The sequence below is a fragment of the Lepidothrix coronata genome, unplaced genomic scaffold (genome assembly GCF_001604755.1).
Source record: "Lepidothrix coronata isolate B3197 unplaced genomic scaffold, Lepidothrix_coronata-1.0 Scaffold66, whole genome shotgun sequence".
NCBI classification, from domain to species: Eukaryota; Metazoa; Chordata; class Aves; order Passeriformes; family Pipridae; genus Lepidothrix; species Lepidothrix coronata.
Genome location: NW_016690246.1, coordinates 3297685 through 3318563, shown reverse-complemented (window position 1 = coordinate 3318563; position 20879 = coordinate 3297685). Strand labels below are relative to the sequence as shown.

The 20879-nt window shown below is 38.9% G+C and overlaps 1 protein-coding gene across 3 annotated transcripts in view; it reads right to left on the bottom strand.

The window, feature by feature from the left end:
• The window catches only part of PLXNB2 (plexin B2), a 259192-nt gene that overhangs the window by 36645 nt on the left and 201668 nt on the right, over nt 1–20879 (bottom strand). For all 3 annotated transcript variants that reach the window (XM_017818176.1, XM_017818177.1, XM_017818178.1), the window contains 3 exons: nt 15632–15804; nt 14080–14228; nt 11020–11128 (listed from right to left, as the gene is read on the bottom strand). In XM_017818176.1, coding sequence (XP_017673665.1) covers nt 11020–11128; nt 14080–14228; nt 15632–15804 — 431 coding nt within the window. The remainder of the gene's footprint in view (nt 1–11019; nt 11129–14079; nt 14229–15631; nt 15805–20879) is intronic.

The window sequence follows — 20879 nt, the reverse complement described above, 5'->3', positions numbered from 1 at the left end:
GGCCCACCAATGGCAGGGAAGAAGGGGACTGATATACTGCACTTTGGTTCAAAGCTTGGTGAGTCATCGACAGGTTTTTAACAAGTAGCAGGAATCCATAAAAAAGCATCCAATTGACCTCATGGTTACTTTAAAAATTTATTTTATTGAAGCTCAGATATTATAGAAACATGGAGAACTCATACATGCTCTGCTTGTTTTATACTTTCATGTCTGAGCAACTTCCCTCTGAAGGAATGCATCATGGTTCAACACACTTCACAAATCCACAATGACAACTGTAATTTGCTCTCGAGTCATTGAGCTTTAGGAATACGCTTTAACTAATTGGGTGTCAATTGCTTTTCTTCCCTGAGAGAAATCTGTTTGTAAACCCTTCACTTCTCAAGAGTGAGCATATGACTGCTCTCATGTACTAACCTTTGATTTAGCATTAATTTAATACATCACTCAGGTTACAAGATTTTATATAGGGAAGTCACTCAAAGTAATTTTAAAGCATTTTAAAAGCTCATTTGGTCTATATAACCCTTTCTGTGCACCCTCGTATTTGGATTTAATGCCTTGCTAATTTAAGCTAAATTGAAACAAGTCAAGCCAGGGTAAATAAAAAGTTTTAGGAGGTCAGTTTTAAAAATCACATTTGAAGTTTAAATTAACATAAGTCTAGATATGCAATTCATAGAAAACCTCATTTTTATAACAATTTTGTTACTGAAAAGATCAAAATCACAACTGTATATAAAATACACAGTCAATCTATAGTTTATAAAAATATATCAAATACTTTAAGCGTAACCTTACCACATGGACAGAAACCCATACCTTTTATTAAATTCAAATTAAATCTTAATTGCTAAAATTTTTAAGCATGTTGGGCCTTTGTATTATCCACAGCAATGATTAGCTGCATAACATGTCTAGGATAGCTTTCAGATGAAAGCATTGCTCAAGAACCACTAAAGAATCAGTATGGCCAAATTTATTCTCCCTGAACCTCTGAAAAAAATATTTAAAACTTGTAGTCTTTCCCTAAATACTACCTTCACTGAAAGAATAGCCTACAAGGACAGACTTAGGAAGGAAAGGAACTAAAAACTACTTAATGGAAGCCTTTAAAGACAGACTTAGGAAACAAAGGAACAAGAAAAGGTTTCTGAAGTGTCATGCACCCCTATTCTCTGTAATCTTACATAACAAATGAAAGGAAGCTGGCTAAGAACTTCATCTAGACAGCCATATTTCTTTCTTCCAGCAAAAATGTGAAATAATTGCCCTGTTAAAGCTCTGCTGGGTTATCTGATGGGTCGCTTTGGCAACTATCAGCTCTCTCTGTTGCCAGCAACCAGTAAATACAGAGGGAGTCACAAACTTGAAGATGAACCATCCAGCATAATTTTCTGTGGGGGACCTGTAAGGGGTGGTCTACATTCGCTTCCCTAGGAACAGGGATGCATCAGTAATCAACTAGCAAAGTTATCTCTCAATAACATAGCAGTAAGTGGGAAGTGAAACAAGTATCTGTTCCATTTTCACCAGGAACTGTGTGGGGTTTTTTTTTGTTTGTTTGGGTTTTTTTGTTTGTTTGTTTTTTTGTTTTTATTGTTTTGTTTGTTTGTTGGTTTTTGTTTTGGTTTGTTTTTTCCCCCCCCTTAGAAAGACTATGCTGTAATTTAAAGCCCAGATATACCAAACAGGAGGAGAACTCACCACCCACTCTCATGAATCCATGATGCAGACACATTTTGGTTGCACTTCAGTCTGAATGGAAAACTGGGACCAAGAATCACTCTGGGAACTAACTCAGGTAGCAGTCAAAGAGGAGGTGGAATAGCTATGGTTAACCCTTATTTTGTCTTTAATTGCTGATCTTGCAGCAGTCCCTCAAAGGACTATTTTAAAAGAGTTTAATTTGAAATATTCATATTTAACGCATTTAAAGTAATTTTGCAAATACCAGGAGCTCTCCAGAGAACAAATACTGTGGATTCCTTATAAAGATGATCTAATAAGGAGAAACTGAATGATGCTTTGTGTGCAGAGGAATTCTTCTGTATGACTGATAAGACAAGGCATTATATAGTAATACTTTATTACCATAAACTTGGCAGGAATATTATTTGATTAATTTTAACTTGCTATTTTCTGTTTCACATTTTCTCCCTTTCCTTTCCTCTTAAGGATCTGCCAGAAAAAATAAGCAGTTAAAATAAATTATCAAGAATTTTAACAATTTTAATAATCATTTTATTGCAAAACCAACATGCTATGAGCAAGTTTTAATACTCTTCTAAAATATTCATGGATGGCTCAAGGAACAAAATTCCATTGGCCCACCTGGCAGTCTTCTTAAGAGTATCAATAAAGAAAAAAATTAGGTCATACAAATGCTCAACCAGAAAGCATTTTTCAAAAATGCAACTAGGTAGATAGGATCAGGAGAAGAATGATATTTCACTGAACGACAAGATAATTTGAAAAAGTGCCATTGGTGGTGGTACAAGCCTTCAATAAGAATTGTCCTACCTAAGGAGAAGGCAATCCCTTCCCATGGCACTCACCAGTGGGACAGACAGGTTCAGACCCTTGGAAGGTGCCAGGTCTAGTCTTGTCTTACACAGTCTTATGCAATTTGGCAAAGCTGCACCTAATCCACAGCTCTGTGTTTCTTACCACAACCCTACTTCCTTCTCCTTGCAGAAAAAAATGAGAGACAAAGGGTAAATTCTTTGCTTCAAACCTTGTTTCAGGGATAACAAAAATGCCACTTGTACCAAGAGGCAAACCCCTTTATTTTAACTCAACCCTGAGCAGTACCGAATGTTCAATCATTACAAATGGCACTGACAAGCTCCTGATCTCAGTACTGCAAGATCAGTGATGCCACCTTTTCCAAATCCCCTCAAGGATTTCTTTTCTCCTTGTTTCTGCCCTTTTCTCATTTCAGTCTCTGAATCAGAAGTACACCTGCTCTCATGATAAATACCCCACTTGCTATTTCAGCCCTCCACACTTTGAGATTTTTGTTGGTTCTGTCAGAAGACACCAGGGGAGTCACACGTTCTATAACATCACTATAACATCATACTGTAATGCTCAGTGCAATTATAATGTTAAACAGAACATTTGATTATGTGTACTGTATGGAATTTGTAGCAGTCTTGTAATAATTCTTTTGGAAAACATCAGCCCTTGTGAGGACTTGGCAATACTTCATTTCTCATGGTTACAGTAAAATTTAAACAACCCTGCAAGCACTAATTTAACCGTTGTTTTATAACTCCTTAAAGTGCAGAAAATAATTCAAACATATTTCATTTTTTTCTTATTTTGTTTGTAATGGAGGGATGTTCTTTCAGGTCAATACTTTTGTCACCAGGAAAATATTGTTTACACCTTCCAGGTAGTTTAATGCTTGAGCATAAATATTTTCTGCAATAACAGGCTACCTTGTTACGTGGGCTTTTTGATAGTCTAGTTTAAAAAGCCTGTTCCAATGTCTGTCAGCTGTTCAGTGGCCTGTTTTTTGATGAGTCTGGTAAGCCATATCCCAGCAGAGAGACTTTGTGCCACCAGGATTCCCCACTGCCTTACGCTCTCACGATCATGTCCTGTATTTGTAGGAAGTGGATTTGCAGTTTTGATAAAATGTATGCACATCCACAGCTACGCTATTCAGAATAAAATTCAATAGAATAGTTCAGCTGGGAGTGACCTACAATCATTATTTAGTTCAACTTGTTAACTGATGTAACTTGCTCCCTACTGAATGGTTTATCCTGAAGAAATAATTTGATCTGGACAGGATTTCTTGCTTGTAGGTCTGAGCAGATTGTAGCTTGTTAGTCATGGGAAATCTGAGCACTTTACATATTTTATATATAAACCTTCCTTGAATCCTACTCAGGTGTAATAATGTTGAGCTAGAGATCTCAAAGTCCACCCGCAACCCAACTTTCCCGTATTGTACTAGACTCCTAGGGAAATATTCCCAAACTGATAAGCAGTTTTCCCAATGCTTTGATAACCACAAGGCAGCTTTGTTGGAAGGAAAATAATGCCACAAATAGGTTATTTCTAGTGCTTTTAGGCCTGTGGTTGGTGCCCTCCCTGTTGATATGGTTTACCTGAAAGTAGTGGTTATCTGCTCCAAGCAGTGAGACAATGACACTTTCTGAGTCCTTGTACATTGCTAATGGTACATAACATTCAAATAATGCTAGTATGTTTGGTAGAAAATTCATTTATTATCTTTGTAATACCAATGAATTCCCTTACATTCCTGTATGCCACTGTCTTTGCTTCATCAGCTCAGAAGTACTGGAAAAAAAATCTAAAGAAAAATACTGATAAAAGAGCTTCAACTGACCCAAGTATGTATATGACTTCCCACTCAGGCCATTTTCCAGTGTCCTGTTTTCTTCATCACAGCCAGAAATCTCATATTTGCTTGCTTTGTTTGTATGCTTTGCCCCCTACTTAAAAATCTGTTCACAGAAATGCAGATATATTTTTCATTGTAGTTTCATGCTTTCTGCGTGCTAGAGGGTAAATTATCTCCACGTCTGTTCCACTTATAATCACATTTAAAAGTGAACTTGCTTATTAGCAGTGCACATGACTGCTGCTCTTACACAGCTACTGTAGATGCTCTGAGCATTCACATTTAGCTCTTACATTTTTCATCCTGTTTATTAATCTAGAATGAACCTTTTCATTTTTAATGTTTTATGAGTAGTAATTTCTGTTTTTGCAGAGTTAGGAAGGTGATCTCTTATTTGTTCAGGTTTTTTTATTACAATTTTAATAAAAAAATAACTTTTATAGTCTGAAAATGCTTTCAGAGAGCTCCCAGTGTTTTAGATCTCTGTGATCTGCTGGTCCCAAATCAAGGTCCAGCTTTTAGATGGCTAGCAGTGGGATTATTCCTATTCTTCTATCTTTTTTTCCTTGTTTTTCTTGGTTCTTTGCAATTTTCTTTAAAGATATGCAGGTGTAAAACAGAACCATTCCCCCAGCCTCTTTTTTGCTCACCCATCTTGTATCTGGGATCTGATTTTCCAGGCTGATTCATGTTCTTTTTCACTTGTTTTGTTTGCTCTGTAGCTTTCCATGTTTGCACTATCATGTCCAGCCAACTCACTTCTGTTTCCTTGCACAGTATCCAAGAACAAGAGGAGTGGGGCCCTATGGAGCATCACCTAAGTTCTGCATATCTTCTTTTTCCATTTCTCTACTTTTCCCCTCATCTGTCACAAAGAACAACCTCACCTATAAGAAGTTTCATTTTCCCTGAAGAATTTCTGGGTATGATTCTGTAAATAAGGATACTATCTACCATAGTATCCATCTGTGGTAAGCAGTTTCTAGCCCAAGAATTATACCACTGACATAAAATTGGTTGCCCTTTATCCTTCAGTATTGCACAAAATCAAAGCGAGAAAGGCCAGAAAACAAGTAGGGCCAGAAATTCAAAAACAGTTGGAAGGCAACAGAGGAGTGAAGCCTAACAGAGTTGCAAGGAATCCTTGGCATGAAGTCTATGCTTCAGAGGGGGATGCTGGAGAAAACAAAACTGTGCCAGATCACAAGCAGAGACACAACTGGGAAGGGAAAAGAGGATGGTGTCAGAGCATGTCCCCGTGATGCTGTGAGAGATGGCAGCGGCAGCACAAGGGGAAGCCAGCAACAGATGGAAGTGTTCAAATGGACATGATGGGCAGCAAATGGTGAAACCACCTAAGCTCCCTTCTGTCAGCTCCTGTAGACAGTGACCTCCAGTTGGGGGTTTGCCTTTGATGCAAGTGCACATCTTCACAAGAAGAAATGGGCCCTTGTGCTTCCATACAAGCAGAGAACAGGGATGCTGTTTCAAGGACAGTGCACCCAGATGTGGATAAGATTTTCACAAATGTGCAGACCACATTATTGATCTGCATTTATCTCATCCACCCTTTCCTTCACAAGTAACTCTTCCCTCTCCTCCTCCTGGTTCCAGCTGCAGTAAGTTCTGGCTCTTGATGCAGGTTTGTAAAACAAATAATTTGTTACCAAAATTACCTGGCTCACATTGAAAGCCAAATTATTCTGCCAACTCTTGTATATTATATGCACAAAAATAAAAGGTATTGCCCATGAAGTCCTGTAGATACCAGCCACATTCTTGGAGGTCAAAATGTCATTTCATGGAGTATAAAGGTAACCACAGGAGCTAAATTAAGCCTCTGAACGGGGAACTCGAGTCACTAGGAACTGCTCTTCCCCGAGTCACTAGGAACTGCTCTTCCCCCCTCCGCTTTCCTCCTTTCTCAGACTCAAGGGAGCCTGTTTCTTGTTTCTTCAGACAAGCCACCCACTCACAGGATATTCAACCAGAGAATTTCCATTGCGCATTCTTGGCAATCTGGTGTTTACCACAGTGGCTGACCTGACCCACCAGCTTGCCTCATCACAGCATCCATAACACAAGTCAGTTCCTGGGTTATTTCTACAACAGCAGAGGGGTGAGCTGAGTCCCTGCATTTCTGGGGCTGCTTTGTCGAAACCTCACACCATGCAAGCTGATCAAATGCTTCCAGGCACTCCAGGCATCCAGGCAGAGCATTTGCCTGGCAATGCACATTGTGTATTGGCTGCTGTGGATGGGTCACTTATGCAAAGGGCTGATATTTTAAACAACTAATTTTTTGGATTGAAGATAGCATCTTTTTATCATGAGGCAGACACCACATGATTTTCTGAAAAGACCATAGAGCTTTGCTGACAGGTTTGATGGAGAAATGGAAGCATGCATGACTGGAAAGTCTGTATTATCACACAGCCAGTGTTTACTGGCAGCTTTCAGGACGAATCATGAGCACTGGATGGTGGGATATGCCTTAAAGTGCATAGCTCAGATGATAGAGAGTTAAGACTAATAATATCCACATGAATAAGGGCCAACTCTGCTAGAACTCTCAGCTAGCCAGGAGTTCTCCTGTCCGCTATGCAGGCTGACACACAAACAAGATGTACTACAGGACTTAAGAATAAAATAAGATCCTCTGGAAGCAATTCCAGACTTCTGCAGATGTGTGGTTTATCAACATCAATCATAATGGCAACAAGCATGTAATAATCCCCCACAAAAAAACCACCCAAGGTCCCCAGCTATAGTGTAAAATTAATGTGATGAGGTAAAGATTCATGGAGAAAAATCAAGGAATGAGCTAAAACACTCTACAAAAGCCTTGAGGCACTGCCCTGGTGAGACCTCCCGGAGCAATTGCTTCAAACATCAAGAAGCAAAGCAGAGGATAGATGCAGGTAAGAGGAAACTGCCAAGCTGGGAGTAGATTAAGGTGAAAGAGTGCACCTTGTTAATGTAACTGTGCTGTTCATTTCACATTCAGACTTCCAGTAGGGTGAATAGTCATGTTCATATTTGTTTTCAGATCAGACTCTAATTTATCCTTCCTTCTTCCTCTTTTTGTTATTCATCTCATCTTCTTTAGGTAAACAGACATCCTGATTTACAAAAAGTTATTATTTCCAAGTCAGTTCCTAAACTACCTTCAACACCTCAGAAACGTATTACACTTTTGCAAAGTTCTACCTCTAATTTCACCATCTTAGATTTATTTGAGCTTTCTGAAACCATGTAGTCTTTTTAACCTGCACAACCTAAAACTCATAGAATTGCTCTGAAAAACAGCTGCAAGCTCTTGTCCTGGTGGCTTGAGTCTGAAGAAGAGGTGTTCTGAGAAGGAATCAATGCTTGTATGGAATCAGCAAATCTGGGCCATATATTTTGATGAAGCTTAACTTCCTTTGAGACCGCTTCTCACTGCCATAGTAACAAGCAAATTAGAAAAAGTTAACAACAAATGAAAACGCAGGACTGGCCTTTAGCCATGTTACTGCTTCACTTGCTTAGAGACCAGCCAAGCTGTCAGTGCTCCAGATGTGCTGCATAGCTGGATATTAAAATTTAGCATAACTTCATTTCTATTTCACTAACAGGAGAATGGTTATTTCCTGATCCTGCTTATAGTGAAACAATAGAAACGCCAGCAGAGGATGACTGGGTTATCAGAATTTAATTTCACTCTAATGATTGGACTTGAACTTCACTCAAGTTGTATAGAGAAATTCTGATGGATAGGTAGAAATAGAGCTTTCTTCCCCTGTTATGCGGCAAATATAGACAAGATGCTCACTGCACAGCACAGACACTTGTGAACCAGGGTATTTCTACTTGAAACTATGGCTTCCCTTTTAACTGGATTTTTTACCCATTTAATTGAGGTCTGGTGCATTCCTCAGTTCTGAAATGCTCTGTGGTGGCAGATGGGGCAAAAGCATGAGTCTGAACCCCAAGTTGTTCTGACAATTGATCCTCATCAGTCCACCTTCAAAAATAAATCTCATTGTTCAGACTGCATATCAACAAGAGCCAAACATAGTGCTGCTTAAAGAATCATTAAATGGTTTGGGTTGGAAGGGACCTTTAAAGTTCATCTAATCCAACCCCCCATGGGCAGAGACATCTTTCCCTAAATCAGCTTGCTCAAAGCCCACCCAACGTGGCCTTGAACACTTACAATAATGGGGCAGATACAGCTTTTCTGGACAATTTGTTTTTCTGACTCACCACTCTCATGATAAAAAAAAATTCTTCCTTATATCTGATATACTTGATAAGTGACTATGGGCTTTTGGTGGCAGATACTAGTCACATGTACAAGGCTGAGACTGTGGGGAGCATGATGATACCTCTGGTGCATATAGACACACCAGGCTGAACATCTGAAGTGTTTCCTTGTGCAACTGTTTGTTCACTTTTGCTCTGTGATGCCACACAATGTGTTTAGAACGATCACTATTAAAGCTGAAGCCATACTGCTTCAGCAGATCAGAGAACACAGTAGAAACAGTGATAGTTACCAACAAAAGGGTAGTCAGCCAATGTGCCAAAGAAAGGGGGAAATTCATAAGAGAAATTTTATTTTAGGAAGGTTCTTGGAGAGAAGAGTATTTTCTTTCCTTTGTATATACTGAATAGAGGAGATTTTAAACAAAGCCCAGATTTTGCATGTCTACTGAAAGAAATTACCAAAGAACTGACTGAAAACAGCACTGAAACAAGATTGCAGCTTTAAAGACAACATTAACTGATGCAACTGTCTGCTCTGACCGTCTGTTCTCACACCAGAAGCATTCGTGTCACACTTGTAGAAGTGCACACTTGTAGAAGTCAATGTAATGCTCCTGCACCGACTTCAATCCTACTGCAGCCCACAGTTGGCTTCGTTTTTTTGTGGGATAAAGATAAATGAAACTAGAAACCAACATCATCAGTTTTAAGGTGTGAATTATATTACTCGTCATTGTTTTGCATATTGTAAATAGGGTTCCCAAGGAAAGAGTTTTGCGGAAAATAAAAATTATCTTTATCAGCAGTGAGCGTAGGCATCTGATTTTTCAGTAACCTCAATGCAGGCAGAGATTAGCATACAAGGAATCTTGGGCTTGCAGGAAAACATCCACCTGGATGATGCCTGTGCACAGCAGGTTTTCCTAGTGCCTCACTGATGGGCAATTAAGAATCTTTCCCTGAAGAAGCCAAAAGCAGTGGCTGCTTATCTCGCTTCTCAGATGGGCTGAACAGGGAATCCCACCAGAGCAAGTCCACAGACAGGTTTTGAAGCCTACATGTGGGCTTCAGATTACATTTCAACACACTCCAGAACAACTTCATGTGCTTCCCATGTAAACCGTGGGAGAATCTTTACACACAGATGTGTAGGAGAACTGGTGCAAAACATACCCAACACAACAGATTCATGTCAAAATCTCATCTCAAGTAGGGCTTACTGTCATAGCATCTGTCCTAGAGACCACAAACATACACACGGAAGATTATTTCATTGTTCTCCAGTTAAGATGAATGAGATGGACAAAGCAAGACTTAATCATAACCTACATTTCCACAAAGGAACAGATGACATATTCAAGCAAAAAGGGTGGGAGTTTTTTTGCAGATGTATTACCACAAAGAAGAGGTATTTGCTTGGAAATTACAGGAAACCCTCTTCTAGCCTGTTTTATGAAAACAAGAATATCCTCTTCTCAGTTAAATGTCATTCTTGACTTATTCCCACTGTATACTGCCAACTCTTTTCCTTACCTTCTCACAAGATATCAAGAATTAATGAGACACAAGTTTAAATAAGGGAGAAGATAAAAGCCTAACCTACCATTTATGTTTTATAGTTTTACAGTTTATAGGTGTAACTTTAAGTATCAATATGAGGACTGAGATTATTTAAACCTCTCAACTATCATAGGTTCTTATAAAGTTTAAAGACCTCATAGATACAAAGATACCTGCTGCTAAAATCACAGGTTAGATCACCTATAAGCTAGAGCCACACTTAGAGCAAAGCAATTAAGACAGAAATGAAATTCTCCTTCATAGCGACACTGAAAACAAAGCACATATGTTATATGAACACACATCATGCTGCCTGTGGCTCTGCGTGCCATATTTTTTAATTAAATAAATTATTAAAGAAATTAATGTACCTTCATTACTTATTCTTCAGCTGCCCTGCATCCATTCTTCTCATTAAGAACATTGGCTAGACTAAATATCATTATTAAAATACTGCACCGTGTGTCTAGAGAATACCTAATTTTTGCAGTGCTTTTTTTCCAATTCAGTAGTGACACTTAAGAGATACTATGCCACTATTGAATAAGTTTCTTACAGTTGCTTTTCTACCACATCTTTTTAACTTGAATGGCAGATATCACCCTGTTTTGAGATTCTGGACCTATTGATCAGCATAGATTTTTGGTACACCTTTTGTATACAGAAATGCTAAATTAAGTGTTTTCTAACATTCTTGAATGACAGTGCTATTGATCAAACAGTTTGTAAGACAAACAAAAACGATTCTGTGCTTAATAGGTAAACTTCTAACTTAAGTCATACAGAAAGTATAAAACAGCTCTCCGTAAAAAAAATGCACTTACCTGGTATGTAAACAGCACTTCACTTGGTGATTTACCTAATTTTCCACTGATGTTAACTTCAATTTGACCTTGTTGTTGTTCATTCATTGGTCCAACTTGACACACAATCCTATCGAGAAAGAATGTAAGTTTATCTGCTAGAAGTACAGCTGCAATACCAATGCAGTGTATGTGAGCTACCACACACACTGCCAGCAAAAGCACTCACTTTGCTTTACCCTATACAATGTTCTTGAACATTGCCTCAAATTCCTGGCAAAACCATCCAAGAATAGTTTGCTCATCTATCTAAAGGTTCAGAAAACTGAAACCTGAGAACTGTACACAGCAGCTAGTTTGGCAGCCTGCTAGTAGAGGTGCCTTCTACAGAAGGCTCAAATTCAGCCCGTAAGTCAAAGTTGAACCTCTCTAACCAACACAAGGTTTACAGTGAACTTTGTGATGTTTAAAAAACCCAAGGGACCCCCACCCGCTTGATGCAAGCATCAGATCATCAGCTATGTTAAAATTTTCTGTGTTTTAGCTGCTGATAATTTTGTTGTGTGTCCTGCTATCTTTCAGCTTCAAAATACTGCCTTTTCACACCTATGATCAAAATCTGTTCAGAATTACTGTTCTCTGAAAATAAATTTTCAGATAACACGCACAAAATCAGAGGTCAAGGAACACTGGCCAAAAAACACACTGCCTTAACTAACACTGCTGGTGAGTGATAGCTAGGATGTTTTAATTTTTATTTCAAACAGGTGACCCACAGAATGAAAGCATATAAAAGGCAATTAGGATTCGATGCACTTGAAAACTGGGACAAATGCTTAATGCAGAGCTGATAAAATAATTAGATAAGGAAGCATATAATGCTCGGAGCCTGTGCAGTCAGACAGTTTCATATAGGACACACCCTGAGGATCACTGCTCATTTCTGTCACTCCCTAATCTTCCCTAAGCAGTGCTTTAAAAAAAAATCTCAAAGCAGAAAAAAAAACCTCAACAACTCCAAATTACTGGGCATAATGTACTTAAATTGGGACTTATAATAAAAGGATTGTCAAGTCCCTCTGCAGATCACTCCAGACTTTTTTTTGTGGGTACTGGCAAATGGACAAAATTCTCCAAATTCTTGCATGCCCTGGCATGTGTATGGCTGCCTGAGCCTGTTCCTCATCATCTCTCTACTGTATTCTTGGAAGTTTTATCTTCTTGTCAGGCAGAAACAGGAAACGGTTCCTTTGGAGGAATTTTTACCATATGTCAAGCTAGGGAAAGCAGTCAGGGGCCTGGGCAGGGGATGTGTGGGGGAAACACTGTAGCAGGGATTTTAATTGAGAAAAGCTCCTTCCTCTCACCAGCGCTGGCATTGCCTCCCTTCCCCCACTTTACTAATGGAAAACTACAAAGAATGAGAACAGACTTCTGGAAGGCCAACAATTAAGTCACCGCAGAGCCAGAAAGCAGCCTTAAGTGCCTTGAATCTTGCTGCTCACGGGAGCAACTGTCTTCTAAAAAGACTAGCTTTTTACTGAAGAAGGATAGAGGAGCAAGACAAGGCACTTATAATTGTTTTTTAATTTAACTATATAAAAAAAGGTAATAATAAAATACAAGAATGAAGGAAGATAAAGACAGCAAATTATAGATATGTTCTTGAAGATTTTTAATAACTTTTTTTTTTAAGGCTTCCCTAATGGAGAACATCCTTCAAAACCCCCTAATTTGTTGATAAATGACATGATGCAAGTTGCATTTGTTCTCACCCATTACTACACTGCCAGAACTTAGGAAACCAGTAATGTTGCTACGATACAAGGAACCAGTCATCTCAGTTTTGGCTCCTTTCCATGTATTTAAAAATATCAAAAAGCTTTAGAAAAAGCCAAGAGGCTGAGGAAATTCTTGTAAGACTATGCTGCAATTCAGTGCAGCTTTTGCAAACACTGAAAATAAGGAAAGGGAAAAGATGACTGTAGGAAAGTTTGTAATTCTGTGGATAGTGAAGTACATATAAATGTGGGATTGATGGCAATAAAATGGGAAGTAGTAAGAAATAAACAGCTATTCTTTACATTCTTCAGTCCTAGGGGCCTGAGAAGCTTCTAAATAACTGAAACACAAATTGACTAAAGTTAACCATTTTTCAAAAGCTAAAAAAAAATCAGCTAGGTATCTTCGAAATCCCTTTCAAAACATGCCACAAGAATAGCAAAACGTTATTGTGTTACACTTTAAATTAATTGAAGGGAAAGAAAGCCAATGTTTCAACTGAAGCTTTAAATATCAAAAGTGAATGAAAGAAAAATCCCACTGCCTAAAGTGTGTCATTACTCCTAATATTACAACTGAACCTTCATGCTATGCTTTTCATCAGCTAATATCAAAAGGGTATTTCCTTCTTGAAATTAGGTGCTTGATATAATCTGTAGCAAACACCTAGACATCCACCTAGAAGAATTTAGGCACTCTGTTTTAATTTTTGGCACGGCTTAAGAGTGTGACAAGCAATCTGCAAAACATCTACCAACCTGCTTGGGCAATTCAACATCCATGGACTTGTTGACACTGAGATGAAAATTAGTCATCTACAGCTAAACCTAAGCTCTGTGTTCCCTCCTTGTCCCTATGAAAGAAACTTTGTGGCTGGACTAAAACAGAAAGATTTAAGTTTTCTCTTGTTTTGCCTACTTTGCCATAAATCTTGTATGCTTGGCTTCACTGTGGTTCAGATTTAGCAAAGTTTTTAATGAATAGATGTACATGTAGAATGCCTTTAATTTAAAAACAAATAAATAGTCTTGATATATGTGCAGTAATACTTTATGAAAGCTTTTCAATCAAGTAAGGAAAAAAATTCAATCAGAAGCAGGATGGTAGTACACCATTGTAAATTTGTTGCTGTATTACAATCTATAACAATTTTAAATAAAGACTCATACGTTTCTATGAAATATTGCAGGTGTATCACACTAGTTCTTTCTTCTACTGGTAACCTTTTGAAACCACAAGAAGATCATCCAGAACTTCCTTTTTTCTTCTAAAATCTTGTGAAAAGTTTCCCTCAATTACCTTGTGGAAACAGAGTAGAACTCCTCTTTGAAAAGACATTCCTTGTTTGCCACCGTTATACTTTTTACATCTTCTGCTTTTATTCCCAAATTAGATCCCATTATGGTCAAAAGAATTCCACCACTTAGTGGTCCAGTTTTTGGCTCAATCTGTGTTTGCATGAAGGAAAGTTAAAAAAAAAAGCAAAATTAAATACTGCAGTGACCATGATGCTCTTCCATATTATTTAAAGCTACTTTAACTTACCCACACTTGAAATGTAGATGTTTCTTGTAGGACCCACACAAAAACACGCTATGTAATTTTTTTAGGTTAATTAATCATCTGGTTAGCTCAGAACCCATATTCATCAGCTGCAGATTTCACATCTCCTGTGGCAGACTGCTTTGTACAAAACTCTTGCCTCCGGTTTATTCTGATTTAAGTTTGCTTCCTCCACTAAAGCACCATGATTTTGAAAAGCAAATGGATTGCGTTCCTTTCACAATCCTTCCATGGAGCTTTTCCAGCATTTTTTTGCCATTATTTTGTCCCTTTAGGTTCACTTCCTAACACACAGTGCTGCCCCAAATAGTGTCTTCAAAAGTTCCTCTAGTCCCCTGATCTTCCTTACTGCATCTCATGGTAGAGTGCTGCAGTACATGGGCTGATGCTAATTGAGTAATTTGCAAATAAAATGAGGACAGAGATGATTCTGCAGTTGCAGTGGACTCCTCAGACGGAAATATGGCCCAAACAGGCACTTGAAATCAGAATGTTTGTTGGGAGACTAACCTGCTTTCATATGTAATACTTGGAGCACCTCCAGTAGGACCTTTTCGGGTCTTCACCTTTGGAGGGCTGCCAGTATACCATCAAGAAGAGGGAGGTTGCACTTTAACATCTGGTCCACCAAAATCAGTTTCTCAGGTCTAAGCAAGTCTGAGCACAGAGACATGGCTGCCTCTGGCTGCTGGTCCACCAAGGTGGACAACACTCTTCCCTCACCCTGGGTGAATGCTCCAATCGCAGATTAAGTCAGGGGTGCACATTTGGCCTGTCTGACTTCTCAAATCCTACAGTCTTGGGTTTGATTCTGATGTGGACTGGAAAATATCACTGACACCTGGAAAACATTGTTGATGCAGAAACAACCTGCTCCCTTATTAAATACTATTTTAAAGTCTAGCTTGAAGCATGTAAATGAGCCTGTTAAGTGTCTGTAGTTGCAGGAGCAGTAAACCTCTCTTACAGACTTATTGCAGGTATAAAGGACTTTGGGGGAGAAAAAACTTATGCTAATTCCTGAGAATCACGTGCCACATTTTAAGTGTACACTGCTAGCCTGGCTTCCTGCACAGTGAAGACAAGGCTTGAAAAACAAGGAGTCTCAAAGACTCCATTCAGTCTCTTATTTTGAGTCTTTACAAATCTCTCACACACATCACTATTGACATTATTTCCTTTCAGCTATTTCAGAGGCTAGAAAAAACCCTGCCTTTCAGTATGAGCTTGCTTGGATGCTTTCTCCTGAAAAATATTCCCGGTAGGGAGAGAAAAAAAGCAATCTTACGCGAATGATTTCTGGAGGAGGACATGTGTTGGTGGGAGGAGCATGACAGAGTTTTTCATAAACGCACTTGCTGGGCTTCCCCTCTTCTTCACACCAGACACACCTATAGTCATGATGGGCAGCGAGGCACAAGCTGCAGTCGCTTCGTCCATAAGAGCAGTTGTACAGAGTCACTGAAAGATGAACGATAAATGCACTTAGACATTTCCCACTGTTTTAAGGATACTCAGTGTGCTTTAAGAAGGAAAACTAACTCCGTGTACAAAGTTCAGTGGAGTCGTGAGTGATATGCATATTCTGTCCTTAACCCTGAATCATGTTGAGAGAACATAATTTTTCCATCTATGGAAAAACATGAAATCTATCCATGTGCAGATTATGAATAAACTATCAAGTAGAACCCAAATATATTTTTGTCACTCAGGCACTGTCAAAACATTCAAGTACAAAGTCCTTACTTTGACTAATGTCAATAACTCATACAACTGTTCAAAGATTAGATCAAAAATCAGATCCTCCTGGAGCACCACTAGTCAGATGTGGAAGGGTCTAGACTCTGCATGGGTGTCAGTAGGGACAGACATCAGGTGGTATGGGACCTCTGCCAGTTGCAGATTTAAAGGAAGAGACCTGCCTTTGTAGGTTGTTTCAAGGACATTTGGGACTTTCCATAATCATCACTAAGGCCTGAATTAAACAGAATGTTAACACTAAATGAAGTGTTATCCTTTGTTCAAGTTAATACCTCTTCATTTCTCCATTCTTCTCTATTTTCTTGCTTTTGCTTTCCCTTTTGTCTTGAAATGTCATCCTGATGTATGCCTTATCCCTTCTGTAGTGGCGTTTAGTTTTAGCTTTTCTGAGCCAAGAAATCATGTCTGACAGTCATGCCTCTCTTACTGATGAACGACTCACCAACTCTCCCAGACACTAAGCTTGTTTTGGCCCCCATCAATCTCTAGCATGAAGCAGTCATTGAATAAAACTAATTTTCCCAAATAGATGCAAAGCCTTGAGACGTAACTGGGTGGTTCAGCACCATACGGAGAGCCTGGGCTTGCAAAAAAACATACGGAGATGCACTTGAGAACTAGCGCAGAAGAAAATGGACTGAAAAGATGCCACACATTTCTCTAGGGGAAGTGTGCAAGTTGCACAGACTACCCAATGTGTGAGGGTTGTCTTCCCTGGAAAAGCGAGATGAATATTGTAAAGAGGAAAACTTCTTTTTTGCTTTTTCTGCTCCTTTTTTCCTTGCTTCTCTCTACTCTTTGCTGCTCTGCTTTTCTGGCCACACAGCCTCTCACCCTCTGCTACTGAGGCTCTGGCATTTGTTGAGTCTTGTAAATCAACTTAACTTACCAGAACAGCAGAATATATCTAGGTTTCCTCCTGTGCTCTTTCAAGAGTTAAATGTGCTTACAGATGGGAATGGCACTGTCGTGGTTTAACTGCAGCTGGCAAACAAGTACCATGCAGCCACTTGCTCACTCCCCCAACAACAGGATTGGGGAAAGAATTGGAAGGGTAAAAGGTAGAAAATTTCTGGGTTGAGATAAAGACAGTTCAATAGGGAAAGAAAAAGCCACACACACAAGCAAAGAAAAACAAAGAATTAATTCACTGCTTCTCATGGACAGGCAAGTGTTCAGCCATCCCCAAGAGAGCAGGGCCCCATTTCATGTAATAGTCACAGGAAGAGAAAGACGAATACCATCACTTCAGATGTCCCACCCTTCCTCCTTCCCCCCAGCTTTATATATTGAGCGTGATGCCATACAGTATGGAATATCCCTTTGGTCAGTTTGGGTCACCTGTTCCACTTGTGTCTCCTCTCAACCTCCCACACACCCCCAACTTCCTTGCCAGTGTGGCAGCATGAAAAGCAAAAAATGCCTTGGATTTGTGTAAGCACTGGTCAGCAACAACAAAAACATCTCTATGTCATCATAGATGTGTACTGTGTCATGATCATATCATGTACTGTGTTCAGTACAAATCCAAAACAGCCCCATACTAGCCACTGTGAAGAACACTAACTATGCCAGCTGAAAACAGCACAGGGGTGTACAAGACAGAAACTCAACATCTCCCCTTTCCAGTAGTGATGAGCTGGTTTATGTGCTCATTATGTCTGATGAAACCTTAGTGACACTGGTTGTTTTTCAAAGGAGGTTCATCTTTGAAGATGCAGGAAATAAAGGAAAGTAAACAGACGTGGACAAGGGTAATTCCCTTTGAGATTGCATATGGTAAAGACCATTAAAAATGTCTATTTAAAGAAAGCTTTTGTTCTCAGAGGAGCAGGACGCTAGAAGGGAGACTGGCAAAGCCACCTTCCAGTCACTAATATTTTCAATGCACTTGATACCTTCCTAGATAACAGCAACAGCAGTAGCTTTTAAAATCTAATTCCAGGAGACTACCATGTCAGATTTCTACTGAAATGAAAAAGTAAAATGAGAATGCTATTTTTTCAGCAGTGGCCTCATTCCCCTGCGAGGCATGAACAACATTGCATGATGCCCAAATCTTGGCTACTGTCTCTTGCCACTTGCAGGAGAGCATGTAATCTCATACAGGCAGTTTTTCTCTAAACGCTATGTATTTTAAACCCTCAGCATTCTGTTTCAAAACCAGTCTTTAATATAATAACAGGTTTTTATTCTTTTCCTTACGCTGAAGAGTTGATGCAATGATAAAACCTGGTTTTAACCCTTCCTACCTCTAATCAGCATATCCACTTGATTTCAAGTAACTTTACCAGCACAAATACAGTTGAGAGTCATTGGAGGTGTATGCAAAACTAAAGGACTTTGCTATTTGTAACAATGAAAAATGAAAGAGCATACATTTGATTCAAGCTCTATCTTGAATTTCCAAGGAATTGCACAAAGCGAGAGTAGCATAATTTGCTTCATAGACTGAGCACATTGATATGTCACTGAACAACAAACAATATTTCCAACAGTTTGTTTGTCAGCTATCCACTCTGTATGTTGGATGTAAATGTAGTGCTGTGGAAAAGCACCAGTATGACAGCCCTGGTATGTTGCTGTTTGCTTTTATAAGCAGAAGAGACAATGTGGACAGTGGCAAGGAAAAGTCTCCTCACATCTGTGCTGTGAATTGCTTTTGTGGGAACCAGATTCCTTTCTTATTCCAGCTCTCTGAAAGGTTGCTACTGCACAGACACTTGAAAAGGTAATATTGTCAAACAAATCTTCCCCTTGACTTCCTAAACCCAGCACTTCTCACCCACACCGCCACATGGCCACCAGGTACAGCATGGGAATATATTTACTTTGTTATCCTTCGTTGGTTGGACAGGGATTCTTATCGCATCCCTCAGTAAACAATGTCAGCACTGCAACGTTATGACATCCCTCACATCCAGTTGCATAAATGCAATGGAGAAAGCCATGGCCTTAAAGTATTAACCACTCCCCCTGTTCACTGAATAGCTCATTAAATGTACCAGCAGCAGGTCACTCATTAGATTCAGACTCTTATCCATCACCTTGAGATACCAGCTGTGATATCATTGATAAAAAGGACAAAGGATAAAAGGGATATATTGGATTTCATACTGTTCAGAACCCCTGATGGCTTGAGATGTAAAAACGCTATCATAACTTAGTATTCACTAAGTGTTGTACAAAGAAAGGGTTCTTTCACTGGCAGGTTCAAAGGTGCTTCTCAGCAGCAACCATATACCCAAAGCCAATTCTTTTCAAGATGCATAAAAACACATTACACTGTGGATTTCAGACTGCAAGAAAGTCTAAAAGACAGAGAGAATTTGGATTTAAAAAAATCTCTTTTATAATAAGAAGAGATATTTTCTGATAATTTTTCAATTCCCCTCTTGCAAGGGTTCTATATTTCAATCTGAATGATAATATTTCCTTAATAATTTAACTACTTTTTGGGGGATTTTATGTTTTTCCCGGGCTTAAAAAAAGATGTTGGGAATATTTGGTCAAAATTTTGCAGCTTTAAAAATGACAGCCTCTGGAATGGAAATTAAGACAGTGGGAGTTTGTAATATGACCTCCCTGTAACATTCATGCCAGATCCTCTTTTAAGTGCTTTTAACATTGCATACAGAGACATAAGGAAAATCTTCTAAAAATGTAGTTCTATACTGCCAACAAGAAAGGGAATAAATTTAAATATTGTACAGCTGGAGAAATAGGGTCTGAAGATTCAATCTGCAGAGGAAATTATTTGGGGTATTAGTATTAGTTTTCCTGATGTTGACTGATCACACAAGTAACAAGTGTGTTGCCTTATAGTTTTTGCAATATTCTGCCTTAAACTTCAGTCCAAAGGACAGTAAGGTAGGTCTCAGCTCCTAGATTTCTTCCACTGATTTTGAAGGAGCTTTCTTACTTCAGCTCAGGACTAGACTCACAGACATAATTGCTTCATTGTTGTATGTTGAAAGAAATAAAGAAATTTATATTCATAAAGAAATTTTTATCAGATATCCAGTCATTAAGCTATAATTTTTTTTGTCATATAAATAAATGAATAAAATAATGAGCTGAAAGCACACAATGTTTCTGTGTATTGCCAGCAGACACAGAGACTGCAGAACCTGTCTAAGCTGAGACACAGCTAAAAGTTGAGATTTCACTTTCAGGTGAAGTCCGTATAAGCAGCAGTGAGAATGATCCCTATTTTATGAGGAAAGTGCCTTGAGAAAGGGAAATGGTAATTGAAAAAAATAGTAATCAAACTACTTAAGTAAGTTTGAACTGTGAAGCTTTGTTATTAGCACTGCCCTTCAGAGCAAAAGCAATCTCAAAATTCATAGAATCATAGAATTGTAGAATCATAGAAGAATTTGGGTTGGAAGAGAGCTTTAAAGGTCATCTATTTAAATCCCTGCAATGAGCAGGGACATCTTCAACTAGATCAAATGCTTTTTTGAGATTATCCTGTGTACAGCCAGGAGCCAGACTTGATGATCTTTGTGGGTCCCTTCCAACTCAAGATATTCTGTGATTCTATGATTCTACTCAGAGCCCGGTTCAGCCTAACTTCCAGTGTTTCCAGGTATGAGGCATCTATCACTTCTCTGGTATCCAAAACATAGTCCCATACTAGCCACTGTGAAGAAAACTAACTCTATCTCAGTTGAAACCAGCACAGCAACTTGTGCCAGTGTTTCACTACTCTCACTGTAAAAACCTTCTTCCTTATATCTAAATCTACCTTCTTTCAGTGTAAAACCATTACC